General features: G+C 39.8%; 1 protein-coding gene across 2 annotated transcripts in view; it reads right to left on the bottom strand.

Annotated features, from left to right (window-relative positions):
* Positions 1 to 3,646: 3,646 nt before the first annotated feature.
* LOC139936329 (uncharacterized) overlaps positions 3,647 to 19,424 on the bottom strand; it is a 101,144-nt gene continuing 85,366 nt past the window's right edge. Inside the window, exons 2-7 of one of the 2 annotated variants that reach the window (XM_071931125.1) lie at positions 11,463 to 11,498; positions 10,563 to 10,821; positions 9,912 to 10,024; positions 5,185 to 5,394; positions 4,654 to 4,843; positions 3,647 to 4,499 (exon numbers count right to left, since the gene is read on the bottom strand). In XM_071931125.1, the coding sequence (XP_071787226.1) occupies positions 4,145 to 4,499; positions 4,654 to 4,843; positions 5,185 to 5,394; positions 9,912 to 10,024; positions 10,563 to 10,821; positions 11,463 to 11,498 (1,163 nt within the window). In that variant the 3' untranslated portion in view covers positions 3,647 to 4,144. Of the gene's footprint in view, positions 4,500 to 4,653; positions 4,844 to 5,184; positions 5,395 to 9,911; positions 10,025 to 10,562; positions 11,006 to 11,462; positions 11,499 to 19,424 lie in introns of those variants that run through there. The other variant, XM_071931124.1, reaches the window with a different exon arrangement.

Genomic DNA, 19,424 nt, shown 5'->3' with positions numbered 1-19,424 from the left:
CATGGAGCATGAGGGCGTAGTATTACAGTTTTTAGAACTTCAGGAGCATGATAATCTAGAATATCCTTAAGAACAGAATCGTATTGCAAAACAAGCTCATCTAAATCGATGGCAGGATCCGTCATCAAAGAAGAGTTACAAATATCAGATTTAAAAGAAGGCATAATAATTGAACGAAGTTTGCGAGTAAGTAATGTCTTAGTTGATGCTGGAGGGCGAGCAAAATTAATCAGACACTTCACAGCAGCATGGTCAGAAGGAAGATCATGATGAGTTGAAACCGAAGAAATTAAATCATCAGTGACATTAGAAATCAGTAAATCCAATGTATGTCCAGCGATATGAGTAGACGAAGTAACATGTTGTTGAAGGTTGGAAGTATCTAACAAGTCACGAAAAATAACAGTTTCACGGTTGTTGGGAACATCCATATGAAAATTAAAGTCACCGGACAAGAGAAAACTGCAGGGATTAGCGATGAGTGATTCAATTAGGCATCCAAACTCTTCAAGGAACATCGGAAATGTGAGATTATTTTTCTTGTTAGGTGGAGGTCGATAGATGATGAGAAGACATAAGCGTATGGGAGTTACAGTAAGTGCACACATGACAAACATCCTCATCCAAAAATAACCTGAGTTGTAGGGCATGGTCTAGCGCTATTTATTTCTTTCAAGGGCCGAAATCATCTCTCGCTGGTCTACTTGCCGACCCACCACTGTCTCTCTATCTTCCAATTCAGCTAACGATCTGTCTCTGACGAATTCATCATCACACAATAATATATTTAGACAAAGTTCTCTGAAGTATGCCTGTGGCCCTTTTTATTGCTTAATATTTCAAAAATTTAGCAAGAAATCAACTAAGATACGGTTTACAACAACTGAAGAGTGCAAAGTAAATGTTATAACTATTTTGACTATAACAGGGGTCGTCGTCAGCTTCTTCCTTTTCGACACAAAGTAAACAATAATCTATACAAGTTGTTCGAAGACGGTGACTTATCCTTCTTTATCCTTTTTATTCTTTTTTGATTGTTAAATTTTCAGTTTTTTTCTAACAAGTTCATCTGCATTTCTAGAAGGGGAGGAAATGTAAACTAAGTACACTGTAAGCAAAGTCCAATGGAAAACAGAACAATATTACCGGCCTCCGGCTCATACTTCATTCGAATGTATAGTGCAAAGAAAAACATTGCTGTTTGATATTCTCGCACCAAATGTAGAACCAGTCTTATAGCCGTTGAAATATGAACCAGTCTTATATAGTTGCGATTCATTCTCATCATCATCATTCGGCATAGACTTGCGTCCGTGGCCGCCTCGTCCTCAGGTTGTAATGGTGGCGCACTCCTGGAGTTTCCACCATCACCTGGTGTTTTTCAATCGCTTCTCGTCTCAGTTCTTTGACGCTTCTTCCACTCCACTTTGTGACGCTGTCTATCCAGCGCAGCTTAGGGCGGCCTCTGCCTCGAATTGTGCCTGTAGGCAGACCATCTATAGCTGCGCCGGGTAGGTCTCCCTGTCTCATCACATGAGCGCACCATTTCGCCTTCCGCTCTAAGACCTCATCACTCGTGAGACACCACCGTCCACCAATCAGTTCAGCCAGCCTTTCATTTGTGATGAAGTCTGACCACTTTATGCCCAGCAGGGTTCGCCAAATCATTCTGCCAAAAGCATCGAAGCGCTTTAGGTCAGCTGCTTTGAAGGTGAGTGTGGTGGAGTCATACAGCACTTTGGCAATCACCAAAGACTATACTAGCTGTAACTTTGTGTCAAGGGAAACACGCGAAGGTGCCAAGTATCTGCACTTCCGAAGTGCTGCCTTTCCGATCCCTATTCTTATCCGGACTTCTTCGCTGTCATTGAGATTGTGAGTTATTGTTGTGTCAAGATAGCGAAACTTGCTGACACGTGGTATAATGGCTCCACGAAAGGTGATTGTCGAATCTGTTAAAACCTTCTGGATGACGAGGTACTCTGTCTTACCCGGATGAAAACTGCTCACAAAAAGTAAGGAAACTTTTTTCAATCCAGTATATTTGTTATTATTTAATACTCTCTTTGTATATGGTATATATCAATGCAAAGCTGAACTGTTCCTCTTTAAAATGATACCACATTTGCAATGATTACATGTTGCTGGATTTGTCTACATGAATAACAATGAGGCAAAGTCACAAATCAAATGTGCCAAAATTACCGTTGTCTGTGAATGGTCAATAGGTAATGCTCATTAATCACACCGATCAAGCTTTTCAGAACCATTACACAGTGATTTTCACCAGTGAGCTCATCGGACACAATTTACCCTCATCTCATAAAAAACACCTTGTTTGATGGGTATTTGCAAGAAGATATTCTACAGCCGGATGCAGTCCCATACTTGCAGACTTTGGACAAAACTCCATCTTTCAAGATGACAACGCTCGCCCCCCCTCGAGCCCGACTGGTGACTGACTACCTGATATATGTTGGGTTGCACCGGATGGATTGGCCCGCTAACAGTCCAGACCTGGATGCCATGGAACATCTGTGGGACCAGCTTGGCCTCGCTGTCCGCGCCAGAACCACCAACATATCAACTGTGGCTGACCTAACCAGGTTCCTTAATGAAGAATGAACGCCAATTCCTCATCATCATCAGCGCATCACAAGACTTGTGTGCAGCATGAGAAGAAGGTGCCATGCTGTCATCAACGCCTTCGGATCATCCACTCGTTACTGAACTTTTTGTATCAATAAAGTGTATTAAGATCAGTTAGTTGTCTTGCTCTATACCAAATTTATTGTCTCAATCAAGTGGATTAAGATCAGTAAGTTGTCAATTACAGTGTCAATTCAAACAGCAACACAAAGATATTGCTAATTTTGGCACATTTGATTTGTGACTTTGTCTTATTCTCATTAACGTGGTCAAGTCCAGCAACATGTAATCATTGCAATTGTGGTATCATTTTAAAGAGGAAGAGTTCAGCTTTGCAATGATACATACCATAATACAAAAAGAGTATTAAATAATACCAAATATACCGGATTGAAAAAAGTTTCCTTTCTTTTTGTGAGCAGTTTATTACAAGGCCATACTCCTCTGAGATATCTCCAAGAATGGCAAGCATGTCCTCAGCATGTTTTCTGGAGAGAGCCATCAGGACCAGATCGTCAGCATATATCAGCTCTTTGATGTTGAGACCACTCACATCGGGGGCTCTGAGATGTGCTGTACGGAAGTACTACTCCCTCATCAAGCATTCTGTGTAGAGGCTGAAAAGTGTTGGAGAGAGTGGGCAGCCTTGTCTCACACCAGCTGGGGTGTCAAAAACCTGTGTGAGTTGACCCTTCCATCGGAGTTGACCATTTGCATTCAGGTACAGGTCTTCAATGAGTCTCAGTACATCACCCTCAACACCGAGTTCGCTAAGTTTTGCAAACATGATCTCGTGGTTAACTGAGTCAAAGGTTTTTTTTGTAATAAAAATCCTCAGATTCATTCTAACTTTAGTCAAATTGTAAATGTACATTTATTAATCCTGTATTGTTGGTCGTGTTTCAAGAATTAAATTGTTAAAAGTTATTCAGACTTGACACACATTTCCAGTGTACTTTGTTCACTGTGTGTTATTTTTCATAGAAGTGAAGTTTAATTATCATGTGTTTTTTTCTTTGTATTCCACAAGCCTGACAAATCTCGAAGTCAATGTATATATTTATCCCGTTTGTCAACCTGTCTCAGTACATAAAATAATAGTTGGCACACACCCACAGTTTTATTTTAGTCAAACAAAGTAAAAAGTTCGTCAACCTGGGCGAAAATGATTAGTAATGCGAGTGATTAGTCAATTGACGATTTCCTTTTAGGGAATGACAAATTACAATTAGACAATACGAATCGTTTAAAGTGTTTGACTAATTAATATTTATAAGTTAAAGACTACTTTGAACAATGGACTAGTTTGAAGGACGGGCTAATTCGTCAATTGACAAATAAGTATCGTCACGAAACAAGCCATGACGATCCTTTAACAACTAACCAAAAAACACGTTAAATTTTTACTGCTCCAAGTGGCTTTTCAGTAGAGAATTAAACTTCCTTTAAAGGTTGTTCCTCTCTTCCTGGATGCAATTAAACCGCTTTTGTTCGGTTACAACGGTGTTGAGCTTCTTGAGGGTTTCCTCTTGAAGCTGCTGTGAAACAAATTTCCTGGTTGGAAGTTGCCGGCTTTTATTTCTTGATGGGGTGCCTTCTTCGTTTTCGTCGGCGAGATCCTTGGCCGGTGACACTTCGGATGAGGATAAGGAACCAGAATCTCGGTCCAGCTGGACAGCTGGAAGGACCGGTGATGAGACTCTAGGCCGAGATGAGGGCATGCTGGACACCAGTGATAACGGGACAACCGCTGGATCTCCACACATGACGTCGTCCATGGCATCAAACAACTCCCATTTTTTCTTTTCCCTCTCCCTGTCTTTGCCTTGCTGTCACAAATGGTCTTGTATCTAAAACAATTAGGTTAACGATAATCAAAATGCAGATCAAAATGTGCAGGTTAGGTCAGTGGCGATTCTACATCCACTTTGGACTCTACACTACACACTTCACATAAATCCCCGGACCCAATCCCCCTCGTAAATAACGATGGAGGTTTTGTACCTGTGCTTCAGACTCCTCCACTTCTCGTCACACTGGGACCCCGTCATATCCAGACAACCCTTTGTCACCATCATTGCCGCCACCATTTTCCAAGCTGTCTTCTTGCGAATACAGCTGCTTTCAAAGTTTTCTTTGTTGCTTTGAAAGCAGTCTATCAGTGCGAGCACTGAGGAAGTTGGCCACTGGAACCCTGTAGCGGATAAAAAAATTGTTGATTATACAGAGAAAACATTCAAACAAGGAGAAAACTAAAACGTACTCGATAAAAAAGGGAAAGTCCAAAAAAAAATATGAGGATCGTTAAGTTCGTAGAACACAGGCGTGTATGCCCCCCCGGTTTCACTTAAGACCAATGCCGGCCAAGCAGTCCGTTTCTACTTCGTTTCAGAATTTAAAACGCAATAACAACTGGAGAGGCAAAACAGCTTTAGTTCGAACGCATAAAAATGAAATTGGCTGCTCATTTGCCGACATTGATCGAGAAAACCTGTAGTATACTAGCCTAGGCCATGTTTACTTAATAACTTATACCTTTTGGTTTTGATGACTTGGTTTTGGGTGGTGTTTCTTGCACAGTGCCATCAACTTCATCATCTTCACTGGTCGATAGAGCTGTGATGTCCAAACCGTTACTCGAGCTGCCTCCCATCATAATTTGGGCTCCGTCAATGGCTGATGCAGGAACATCGATGCCCATGTCACTTAGGCCGTTTATAATCAATTGTCTTGCAGCATTGTTATCTATGAATATAACAGTGATGCAAATTAAACGGATGTTGACGAGTCAGAGTGTTTTTGCTTCAATATGGGTAAAGTAAAGAAAAATGCATGGGATCGAGCTAGCTAGGCACGACGACAACGGGACGAAGGCTGGTGGGGGTTATTAGAGTACGTTGTGAGACAGGGAGAAGGAAGGAGCGCGCAGTGTGGTACGTCTGTTGGAAGGGGCGGGCGAACGGCAAAAAATGAAGGGAACATAGTAAACGGGCTGGGAAAATAATACGGAAAGGAGAAAAAGAAAAAAGGACTAATGATGACATTGAACAGGGAAAAATAAACTGGACAGAGAAAAAGTTACGAACGGGGAACCACCTGACTGGCGGGACCCGCGCGGAACGGGGAAAGTTATGGGCCGGAAAAAGTTCAAAGAACAATTCACGGGCGGGATGTAGGGAAGGAAGTACGGGTTAGATTTAGGATGGGAACAGGAGGAAGTGGCACAAAACGGTACGTCTGTGTAATGGGGGACGGGCAGGGGAACGGCAAAAATAAAATGACGTGGAAAATGAACAGGGCTCTACTGGGTAGGGGTTGAAAAAATGAAAAAAGGGCCTATCATGATATGGGACATGGAACAAGAAAATATTAAAGTCACCTTGAAGTGGTATTTTTTCAAAATAAAGCTTTTGTCACTAATATATGTGTTTTGATGAGTGGAATGTGAATAAACAGTTAGCTAAGGTTTTAAAAAATCAGTTCTTATGTTATTGACAAATTTAAGAGTAGACCCCGACCCGAGAGGGCGCTGTTCGTGACGTCAATCGAGGCAGACTTTGCCTGTAATGCGTAGAGTAAACACAATTGCAAAATACATGTACGGACCAAATCGTGAATTTGTACTGTGGCGAAAACTGCCTTGCGTTTTAGAATTAATTATAGAGTTGTTGAGACAACTTAAATGCTATCTCTTTATTTATAATGTCTTGCTAATTCACCATTATTGTAAGTTTAACTTCAGCTAAATTAGTGTTCACACATTTGGTTGTGCGTATTGGGTTGTGCGTTTTGGGCTGTGCGTTCGCGTGCGCTTTACGCGCACGCTTACAAACTGCTAGCGCGCACGCTACCAAAGGTGTTAACATTTGTTTTCTTAACGCTTATAATTAACCAATCGGTTCTCTGGCTTAGTGCAGCGCGTACGTCTGCTAGGCCATAAAAGGGGACGAAAACCAGAGATCGGGGCTCAGTCGCTTCCAGACTCGAGATCGCCACTCAAGACCTCAAGACCTCAAGAACTCAAGACCTCAAGAACTCAAGACCATTCAAGAAACACACACACACGCAAAACGATGCTACTCACTTTATTCAATGGCGATTCTCATTAGATAGTTACTACACGAGCAGCCACGCTACCATGTACTGCTGCGTGCGAATGATGAACCAGCGAACTGATTGATTACAGAATACCTTAAGTTAATACCGTTTAAATCAAGAGAGGGCGCTATGTACATTTTGTGATTGAACATGATTGAATAAAATATACACTGTGTAGTTCCTTGCGGTTAATCAACCCTCTGTTTGAAACACTTGATTTATTTCAATGTGCCTCATCAGTAGAGTTTAAGGACAATCCCCCCAATATTATATTTCATCCTTGGTTTAAATTCATAAGAACCATACCCCACCCTGGAATCGTTATAGTACGTTTCAAAAAAAGTTTTTTTCCGGCAATGCCGATCAGGTGTATTGCTGCTGAATGCAGAAAAACACTTTTTGACATGAACTAACTCACGACTTGGACGTACATGTACTTTGCACGTATGTTTACTATACGCATTTCAGGCAAAGTCTGCCTCGATTGACGTCACAAAAGGGGTAGGCGGAGTCAGTCCCCAAACAACTTTATATATTTTTTAAACATATAAACAGTGACAAACAATTACTAAAACAATGTTTTATTGTTCGTAAGCATTTACTCTTATGTTTGAAAGAAAAAAAAAATATTTCCAGGTGACTTTAAAATGATAGGGGGGATCGAGCCCAGGAAACGGGAAAGAACCACAAACGGGACCCGCGCGAAACTGGAAAATATGAGTTACGGGCAAACAGTGGCAAGCAAAGAACAAAGCCAATGCAAGGTTTTGCGGGGACGGGAGGCGCGGAGGCGTGGGTTAGATATGGGACGGGATAGGTAAGAGGCACACGATGGGAGAAGGAAGTGAGGGAAAATGAACGGGGCTGGTGAAGGGGGAAAAAGAAAGGGGACTTTATCGATATAGGACAGAAAAATAATAAACTGAACGGGAACAAAATAAACGAAACGGGATATAAGCCGGACTGGGAAAAAACCACTATCGGGACCCGCTGGAAACTGGAAAACACTGGATGGGATAAAAAACAATTGACAAATAATGCCGAAACGGGAAAAAGACGGACAAGGGTTAGTGTACGATTTCACAACACTAAGATTCGTCTTAACTTTGGATGGGTGGTTTGCCACAGTGATTTGTATTGTGACCCTGCCCAGCCACTTTAACCCTCCCCTGTACACAACGCTACACTTGCAGCATTTTATACGTAGAGTTTTCTAGCGTGGTTGCCGCGTGAAGCGCGGCATCCCGCTAGTATTAGTAAAATTACAAGCATTCAGCTTTTGTGACTAATAGTAACTATTTTCGTTGTGGTTGTAATCAAACTTATTCCACCCCCTGCAGTTTTGCTCTTAGATAGAGTTACTTGCCTGTTTACAATGTCATTTCATTTGAGTCCCCTCATCGGAATTTAGTTGTATTGCTCTTAAACCATTTTGATGTATAGACTTGCTTTTTTAACGTATATCATTTTAGGTGTGTTTTTCTGTGTATGTCTTTGCTTGTTTGCCTTTTTAAATTGTTTAGCGATTTGTATTATCTTCTGTGCTTTTTTATATGCCCCCTCTTGCCTTAATGTATTTTTTAGGGTTTAAGGAGACATACGCCTTTTGGCGACAGTTATTTTTTTAACTTTTATGCTCTCCTGGGCACCCCACTGTTATTTTACTTTGTTTTCTTAAATATTTTTAAATGTATGTATATGTGCTTGTAAATGTGATTGCCCGAATAAATATGATTATTATTATTATTCATGTTCAAACACATTCGTATATCTGGCAACCAACTGTATTCCATCAAAGGTGAACGGCAAACAGACACACATTTCCTGGATAGAGTTCAACAAACTGCCTTTTACTTGTTGTTACAGCAGTTAAATGATCTGCCGACAGTTTAAAGAGAGGTGTGTATGTCCAGAACATCAATTACTGCAACATATGGACTCATGAGCAACTTTCAATTTGTCAGCACTAATTGATGTCTCAAGCAAAATAAACACAGCCTGAACCAAACAGCCCAAGTGGTTTAAATACGATGCAGGTAATATTCAATACATTACTGGAATAATTCCTATATTCTGTAGCTTTCCAGTTAGGGAGATCACTTATTATTCGAGGCAATCGTGAGATTCGGTTGGTTGGGGTCATTAGAAGAAGACGCTTATCTATTTCTTCTTTAGATGATCCAACATACCAAGGACATCTTTTGTACTCGGTATTAATCCACAAACGTATTAATTTTTTTTGTTACGCCAATACATATACACAATGCATATAGTTCACAGACACCCCTCTAATGACATCAAACATGGGGCATTTCATAAGCCATGTGGCTCCCTTAACACCAAATACTGTTTTCCCAGTCGTCTCTGCCTCTATTGCATGGGATAGAGTATCAGGGTGATTCGTCAATGGCCCATGTCCACACGCCATATTTGAGTTGTCGAATGGGTATATAAGTATGTGTCATTGTGCCTTTAAGTGTTTTGGACGACTTTCCTCGTACCAAGCAAGTTGGACATCCATAAAAAACATTAAATTGTGTAAAATTCTGGGCGAGACAACGAGCAGGTGCATCGCACACAGGATAACTCGCAAGAGCTGATTCTTTCCGTTAACACAGAGCTTTATTCCTGAAAGAAAACAGTAAAAATGCAACCCAATATGCGGAATTTTCTTTTTCTATTTGCCAACCCCAATTTAATTTCAAAATTGACAAGAAAATGGAGGAATGTGTGTAATTTTATGTTTTTAAACCATTACACTTTCATAGTTTATGTATTTTGTTTTTTTGTATAAAAAGTAGTCGTACCTCCAATAAGTTGACAACCAATCTGCTAGAGCAGTAAATAAAACCAAAATAAACCAACAAAATTAACACCATATAGGTTCTGCCTTAACCTACCCTCCCCCCAAAAAAAGTATATATTTTGTATGTGTTACGTTACAAGTGGCCGAAGCCCCCCCCCCATTTGAAATCTGAACTTTTGAGACCAAGAAAACTACCAGAATATAAAATGTTGCGTTTTATTAGTTGCAATCTATGGTTAATTTGCCAGCAGCACCCCCCCCCCCCCAGTTAGAGAAAAAGTTTGGTTACCAGAAACATACTAATGTTTTTAACAAAGGCCGTTCTAAAAGCACACATAAATAAACAAGAATAACCTACCTTTTTCATACAAATTCAGGAGCTGTGCACAGAACACTCTGAGAAAAACAGACATTACTGGTTTGTGCTTTCCAAACCAAAGAGCACTAAATAGGCGGTACTTTCTTGTGAATCTGTGTACACAAATAAAAAACATTTTTACTTGTGGTGTACATGTAGTTTTCAACAACCTGATGACAACCTTATCTCATACAAATGTGCTCAAATATTTGTTAGTGAAGCAGGTCATCCCTCATTCTTATGACAATTATGACCTTGTGACTAAAGCAATACAATTACAATGAACCAATTACCAATCAATGTGTTTAACATTGGGAATTAAATGCACATATCAGTTGAAATCCCGGCCCTGGGGGACCCGGGACTAGCGGGGACTTGGCCGGGGATGTAAAAATGACACTAAAACTTGTTTTACACTGGCCCTGGCATAAAGTGCATTTATGACAACCCCCGCGCGATCCTGGCCCAGACATGCGGGGCATTTATAGCAACCCCCGCACGATCCCAGATTTCAAAATAGTGGCCAGTCATGAACCTGGTCATTACAATGCAGTGAAGACCAGGTCCTCACACTGTTATTGCATACGTAAAGATTTATTATCATAATATATTTTTTTTATTGTCAAATTATGTAACAAAAATTACATGTACCTCAATGCAGGGGGCAATTCATTTATGGTGCAATATAGCGGCCAAACTGCATAGCTTGAAGATTGAAAAAGAGACACACCATCCATATTCATCTGAAGTGAAATATGCACCTCTTGCTGTGTTGCCTCAAGATCTGTTCCTTTGAAGTGCATGCCATCAAACTGTTGTTTATATAGATCGCCATCGAGAGCATCAGCGATGACATCTTCCTTATTAGGGAAAGAATTGCGGTAATTGGTGATACCATCTATGACGCTATCTGATAAAATAAGGAAAACCGAAATTATTTCAGTACATATTTGGATATACACAAGTTGGTTCATGACTTGTATTGAAAACTAGATGAATGTGTCATATGAATGCCTTCTTCAAAAAACCTATGATGTGTCCTAAAAGACCTGCTTGAACGAATATGTCAAGTCGTAAACTTTGCTGAAATTCACACAAAATGTTTTCAAAGAATAGGGAAATCGAGTCACACAACTATAAAAAGATTTCAATTGTGTAAAAAAACAATAATTTTGAATGCCCTTATCCAGGGCTTTTCTTAGAGATTTGCGAAAAGCCCTGTTACGTAATTACTCTCAATCGTCATCTCTGGGAGCTCCAATTTGTAAAGCCGCTTTGTTGCAGTGTGGAGGCATAGCAAACCAAGCTCCCAGAGATGACGTCAGCGGCATTGTCCTTTAACGCTCTCAACGGCAGAAGTATTTTTAGTTTTTCAAAACCTTTCGGTTGGGGCCTGATTTTTTAATCGATAATTACGAAAAATTCAGAAGTGTACACATATCAAAATGACATTAAAATGGTGGACAAGTGCATTATAAACAAGTTACAATATCATTCCCGTTTAAAATATTCCGCTCAGGTAGCTGTTAAATAAAAATATGATTCACTTACTTGGAAGGATGTTCTTCAACTGCTCCTCCAATGGTACTGTAATAAAGTGGTTATCATCACCAATTTGTTTACCACAGTTGCTACAAATGGTGGCGTGGTCAGCTATGCCATTGTAGTGAAAACAGTATTCACACAATAAATGTTTTTGGATGTTTGTTTTTAGTCCAATGAAGAATTTGTCAAAGTTACGTGTAGTGAACACTTGAGATACAGATGCTGGTAGTAACAAGCTTATTAGTGTTTGAGGGGGAGGGGGGAATAACACAACCCTGACAACCCCCCCCCAAACAAAAATAAATATATCGGGCCCTAATAAAAAGTTAAAACGGCATTCGAAAACAACAACCTTTTTTCTTTATATCCTCCCTTGTCCCGTTTTCAATGTACTATGCCCTTTTCTTTGAGTTGTCAAGACCTAGAGGGCGCATAAGTGATGCTTCGTGCACACAAACGCCATAGACCTTATCGCAAATACTAATGCGCAAGCGCAGACTGTTGAATGAGGTGCATTGTGGGATAGATATGAATCAAATTTTGCTACCAGCTAGACCACAATGCACCTAATTCCAAGCTTTACGCGCGCGCGCCCCGATATTTGCGAAAAGGTCTATGGGACCGCAAGATGACAAGCGCGTCATTCTGCACGCGCGTCGAATATGAAATACACGTTTGAGTTTTTTTTATTGAACGCTCATGCGATGCTGTTTGTTCAACTTACAAAATGGCCGCACAAACACACGCTGTGAGATAGCCGTTTTGTTAACTTAGAAAATGGCCGCCTGCTCGCATACCGGGGCGCGTATATAGGCCAGTCCGCGCTCCAATTCTTATATATAACTCTATGCCTACAGTACACATGTATATAGAGATCAGTGCGGACCACTAGCAGGGAACCAATAGGGGACCAGTTTTGATTACTTTGCGATGTCCAACTTCGAATTCCCAAATCGTCACACAAATCAGAAGAATAGGATGAATGCGCACGTTGTGTAGGCGCCTTGGTTTTACTTGGCCGGTCTTCCTAGTTGGGCAACGGCGAACCCATTCTGCGGCCGTGTAACCGTATTGTTGAGATAATCTCTACGCCGAAAACAAAAGTACATCAAGATTTTGGGCACAAACGTGTATCTAGATTTTTTTTAACATGACAATGAACAAATTGCTTTATACAAATTAGACGTTGAACTAACGTTCATTCAACTGCCGCTCAAGTATTTAATTTTCTGAAGAAAATTAGATCGAGAACTGCGCGCATTAATTGTTAAGTTTATACGGTTGTTCAAAGTTTGTTTTTTATTTGAATGAGTTAATTTTGTTTAATAAGCAAAATCGTATTTATCCCATGAAAATAAATACTGTTTGTAAAATTTATTTTTGTGTGCTAAGTAAATTGTTGCTGTAAATATTTGGTTCTGTTTAATTTTTAACACAAAATAGAATGACTGCACGATCGGTAGTATGCGCACGCGTGAGACGACAAAGCGGCGGCAAAAACAAGGTGCAAAGGTGAAAAGTTAATGAAGTTTGTTTGCTAGCTCAATCCACAAATAGTTGAATAGTTCCAGTTCCATACTGAAAGTTGAAATACGTAGGCCACAAGGAAGGCTATCCAGAGCAAATCATTATGTCAAGACGCAGCCGAACAATAAAGCAAAAGACATTTGCTGACGATGAGGGCAAGTACATAAACTGCTGTTGTTACACAATACAATTTACACATTTTATTTTTTAAACAACGTTGACAATAAGCGAGTTCGGCATTTCGCGCGCGCTATGCATTCAGGGTAAAAAAAAAAGGTCAAAGGTAATTCGGGATAAACATCGCCGTTGTCACACGCGCTTATCGTTAGTTACGCACTTTGTTAGCATCCTGCAGACGCGAACAGGCTCACACTTCTTGCAGGTCTTTGATTTTTGATCAATTGTTTTTAGATATGAGTGATCAAAATTACGAGAATTTGAGTTTGGATGACTTCATGCGATGGAAAGTTGAAGCTTTGAAGAACTTTTTAGCAGACAGGGGACTGAACAGAACGGGAAGAAAGGAAGAATTGGCCGCAGTTGCCTATGCTGCGGAAACACAGCTGAAGGTCCCGGTGCTGCTGTCTGCAGCTGAGGAAAAGAGGCAGCATGCTCAGCAATATCGTGAGTTGCTAAAGTATGGTGACATTATGCTGCCAGATCCTGTCCAAGACCTCAAAGATGGATGGCTAGGAGAGTCGAAGGGGATCCTCCAGTGGCCACCTACCAGCTATATTGAACTGGCCAACCATCTAGCTGTTCCAGTGGGTGAACCGGCTGGAGGTTCTGGGAGCACGACCACGAGCAGAACGAGTCACTCTGAATTGTTTATTTTACAATTATCTCATACAGACCGAGTTCATCCTGCAGTCATGTGGCAGCAGTTTTGTTTAAGATGGACTATGCCTATCAACGAGGGTTGACATCAAAATCCTGTAATTCACTTCCATGTGAATAGAATAAGTTCAGTGGCGGAGCCAACGTAAACGAGTTGCTGGAGGGAAAGCGTATCTCAGATATGGAGTTGAGAAAACCTAGCCACAGCGGCATTATGTATCAAGCCATTGCAATTTTCATTTTATAAGGTTCTAAAAGATGTATAGTGTATTTTTTCAAATCTAGGGTATGCAAGATTGAGAATTCCAAATTCACTTTCATAAAGTCTTACATTTATTTTGTTCATAAAATCATATTTATTTTTTTCTTCCCTCTGTTTTTATTCAGTTGATGCGCAACAATCTGTAAATCCGCCAACCCGAAAGATATTCCAACCCAGCAAGCGTTCCAGCTCATCTCAACTTTCATCAATTACTTCAGCATTGTTTTCATCGGTCTCCAAATCTAGCCTTGCTCCCTACATTAAAGTACCACAACCACAAGCACAGAATTACACAACGGAAGATGACGTCAATGTCGACCACACCATAGAAGCCAGTTCATCGTATCACCTGCCGCTCTCATTACCACAACTTGCATCACAGGCAAAGTCTACGGAAGAATTTTTGGGGCGTGTACGACACTTTAAGGCAGAGGAGGTAGCTATTATAGAACATGAAACACTAGGCCAACACAACAACCCTGTATGGTACAGACAGAGGGAAGGCCGCATCACTGCATCTTTAGCACATAATGTGTTAACAAAAGTCAGAACCATAAAGATGAAAGGTACTACTAGCAGCTCAGAAATAGACACCAGCAGTCTTGTTAATCGTATAATGGGATACACAAAACCTAGTGAGGATATCTTAGCACTGCAGCACGGACGGAAACATGAGGAGACTGCTCGTGGTGTATATGCAAGTAATGCATTCACCAAGCATGACAACTTTAGTGTCAAACAAACTGGGCTGCATGTTTCAAGAGAGTTACCCTTTCTTGGGTCAACTCCAGATGGCATAGTTTCTTGCGGATGTTGCGGCAGTGGTATTTTAGAAATCAAATGCCCTTTCTCAGTATATGGCCAGACACGACTCCCAAGAACTTGAGTTATCTCACTAAAGAAGACGATCAAGTGAAGTTGAGGAAACTTCATCAATACTACACCCAAGTACAGATGCAGATGGGTGTAACGGGTTCTAAATGGTGTGATTTTTTTATATATACCGGAGCAGATGTCGACAGTCATGAGGAACGTATTGCCTTTGATGAGAAGCGATGGACTGAAATTTATGAATCCAGTACCAGATTCTTCAAGGACTACCTCGCTGTTGAACTGGTCACAAAAAAAATCAAGATGTCACAACCATCAACATCATGAGCATCAACCAGTAAACCATCAGCAACATCAAGTGAGCCAGCTCCTTCACTCGCCTCACCTCCACTCACACAGGAAAAAAACAAACCTCGCAAAAAGAAGAAAAAGAGAAGGATTGAAGCAACACCATTGTATGTATGTGGAAGCTGCAAGGGGCAATGCAAAAAAACTTCTGATATAGTTGAAAGGAGTGACAATAGTGTTGGATGTGATCGCTGTAGGCAATGGTTCCACTGGAGTTGCACAAACTTTGACGAGGTAAATCATCAGGAAGGCGCACCCTGGTGCTGCAGCACTTGTAAAAATTAAACATTTTCAGTTTTTATGTTAACATACAGATAATTTGGTTTTATTAATCTTAGCGAAGTGTTCTTTAATAAACCAAAATGAAATGCACAAAGCAACAAAACAGTTAAGTCTTTCAAACTGAAAAACTGATCACTTGAATAAAGTAAATAAAACTAAAACACTTGGGAAACTCATTTCAGAAAAACAGGACTCACTTCAGAAAAAATAGGATAAAGACGCAAGGAAATGCAAAAAGTGGGACAGCGACTCAAATTGTAGGTTTCTCAACAAGCAACAAAAATTAAAAAAGTTACTTTATTGATTTCAAGCAATGACCAAAAGTAACAGCAGTGATTGAAATACAATAAACCATGTTAACCATGAACCTAGAAAAATAGTAATAACACTGTTGAACCAAACGCAAAACACTGAATAAATGATTTATAGAAACAACTAAAACCCCCAAACAGAGTGATATATCAAAATTAGAAATCACTAAAATCAACAGTGACAAGGCAAGTCACAGATTAAAATTAAAATAAACGTGTTAATACTATGCACTTGTTCTCATATGAATATATTGCACATGACATAATTTGGAAAAGTGTGACAGAGGTTGAAAAAAATATAATAGTTTTTTCTAACTAAGAAAGGTTTGCAGTAACACCATGTGAAATCTCTTTTGAGTTGTGTTGGTACTGAAAAGAACCGATGGTAAAAACTCAACGTTTCGTTCAGTATGCTCTGATCGAAACGTTGAGTCTTTACCATCGGTTCTTTTCAGAACCAACACAACTCAAAGAGATTTCACATGGTGTTACCGCCAACCTTTCTTAGTTATATTTCCACCAAGCAAAGTTTCAAATCCTACTTTATAGTTTTTTCATTGTAATCCATGATGTATAGTCAATGTACATATGTTTACAACAAAGTTATCACAAGGAAACAATCTTAAGGAAATAATGCACACATTTGAAGGTTTACAGAAAATGAATTGCTTTTTATGTATGTGTTAAATATATAAATTATATAAATAAAAATGTTGTAAAAATATAGTACAATACAAAATAACTTTTTGTACACACTATAGTGGCCATAAGGAAGTAAACCACAGAGAGAATATTTGGTAAGAGGTAATGTGCATGTAATATGCAATAAGTGGCAAGATGCATTTTGTGGCTACTTGTTATGCTGCAGAATGAACCATATATTTTTATAACTGTTTTATTCTTTTATGAATAAATTGCACATGCCCATACTTTGGCAAAGTCTTACAGAAATTGAAACTGTTCTAAAATGTTTAATTTTCTCAGGATGACTTATGTTACAAGTGGGGGTGACAGATTAGTGATTGCTGCACAAATGATGAGGATTTCATCAATCAGGGGGAGTAGTGTGATAGGCAAAACATGTTTGAGAATTTGGAAGCATTTGAGTCTTTCTATAGCTCGTTCAACATGGATTCTAACATTGGCAACTTTCTTTGTTGCAAGACATTTTTTTTGGTCATCTGTTGGAAACCTCCACTTGGAGGGGGGATTTCCAAAGTTGCATTTCTCAGCATTAGATCTTCTTGAACTGGAAAACCTCTATCTGCCATGATGCAGTCCCCAGGGTCAAGGAGTTCTAGGAAGCCATCATCGAGCAGAAAAATAATCACAAAACAGATGTCCAATAACTTCCAATTCTACTTCAGTCACAAACAAGCATAGTTCCAAAGAATTAAAATACAAAATATCAATAAAAACGTCTTTGATTTCTGGAGTTTATTTACTTCTCCGTATTGTTAGTGGTGTACGACTACGAACGGGGCCCCTGCCGCCGGGGGGGGGGGGGGGGGGGGCCCTGCCGCCGGGGCGGCCCCTGCTGCCTGGTGTTGTCCAACAAAAAGGGGTCCCAAATACTCGCTTTTCTCAGCCACATTTGAGAAAATTTCATTGTTTAATGCCCCAAAAAATACAATTTAGTTGGCAAACCCTGCTAAGTATGTACAGAAATATATATATATTTAACAACTTACGTATTTTCCGAAGATTTTCCGAGAAAGCCTGCCATCTATTCAGGTGCGTCATAAAAACAACGTGTGTGGTGCACTAAGCTAGTACACATGTGGCAATGTTTATCCCGAATGAACTCTCACCCAGTAAATCTCGGACATGCGCAGTCGGAATGCCGAACTCGCTTATACAAATACAATGTCAGATTCGAATGCAGAGCCCGAATTATTAATACTATTGTACTATACTTTATAGTAGGCTAAGACATGTTAGAAAAATATTTTATTATAAATTAGAAGTCCAACTCCTAGCTGACTTGTTAACAACATTGTGTATGGGACTAGACTAGAGTTCTACCTAGTTCATTAGTTCTACTCCTACTACTTTAGCCCATGTAGTAGAGAGAGAGAGAGAGTAGGATTAGAGTAGAGTTGGAGGACTTAGCTTATAGTCTTACCCCTTTTCATGCTTTTTAGCTAGTTCAGATAGGGTATTTGTTTTAGTTCGGAATTCGACTGTTAAATTAGATTGACTACATCATGCTAAACAGTTGTAAATGTAAGTTTCAAAACTAAAAAATCAACATCTACACAAGTTTTTATTAAAATTGAATGATTTGGGGCTCGACAAAAAATTGACTAGCCCCTAGAGTTGGATTTGAACCAACGACCTCTGGATTATATACTAGGCCTACATGCTAGTTCTCTATCGGGGGTGCCACTGCCAGTCAGAAGCCATCATGCAATTAACTGTACTGCCGTGTCAATAGTCATGTATGTTTAGCCATACAGGGATAGCACCCAAGTTCTTGTAAAATAAGTCACAACAACAATGATGAAGATTTGGCCAGGCAAACACTACGGGGAGTACGAGGCAAGGCAAAGTTACTGAAAAAATGATGGGGCATTCTGCAGTGAATGTTGAATACCTGGGTTACGTGTCACGACTTAATCATATTATATTAATGGGTTTTTTTTTTTTTTGGGGGGGGGGTTTGCATGATGATGTGCAGTGTGGGTGACAGTTCATTTTATCGAAGATAACATTCGGCTCGTCATTAGAGATGGAAATGTTGAGTCTCAGTCAGACTCGGGGACGATCAACATTGGCTCTCTACTCTGACAAAAAAAATGTACCCAGCTACAGTGCTGGAAATTTCGGGTAAGTTCATGGCAGCTTGCCAGATATGTTAAATTGTTCATGGTTTTAAAATACAAGGCCTTGCTTGTGTCATTGTTTTTTAGCTGTTTCGTAGCGAAGCGCAGCGAAACAGCTCTTGTTTTTGTTAAAGTTTTTATTATTATTATTATTATTATTATTAGCTGTTTCGTAGCGAAGCGCAGCTAAACAGCTCTTGTTTTTGTTAAAGTTTTTTATTATTATTATTATTATTATTTTTTTTTTTTATTTTATTTGTCATCTTCAGAAAAATTTCATATAAGTGCTGATTTGCAATGTTCCCAAAGAGCAATTGCAATGAAATTTTCAGGGATGAAAGGTATTGGTGCAATGATCATTGCGAAACAAGGATGTCATTATGACATAATCAGAAGTCACGTGACGTCATCTTAAAGGTGTTGTATTTTAAATGTTTGACAATTTATAACAAATCAGCCACAAGAGACCGTAGGTTTCTGTTTGCGGGATTGGGGAGGGATAAATAAGGTCTTCATTTTGTTTCAAAATGCAACGGCGCCCTCTAGTGGCAGGTTGAAAACTCGTCAAAATGGACTTTTTGAAGATGTGTGTGGTGAAGTTTTTTGTAATCACTTCAAATTTTACACACACGTTAACTGTCAGGCAGCCATCATATGTGTGAAGTTTCAGATCAATGACGTCATTGGGGGTCACGTGACGCGGCCTTAAATGTGCACTTTTTGAACTAATATAACTCTCTAAGTA

This window comes from Asterias amurensis, chromosome 4 (assembly GCF_032118995.1).
Source record: "Asterias amurensis chromosome 4, ASM3211899v1".
Classification (NCBI taxonomy): domain Eukaryota; kingdom Metazoa; phylum Echinodermata; class Asteroidea; order Forcipulatida; family Asteriidae; genus Asterias; species Asterias amurensis.
The sequence above is the reverse complement of the archived record's forward strand: the minus strand, read 5'-3'. Positions and strand labels throughout refer to the sequence as shown.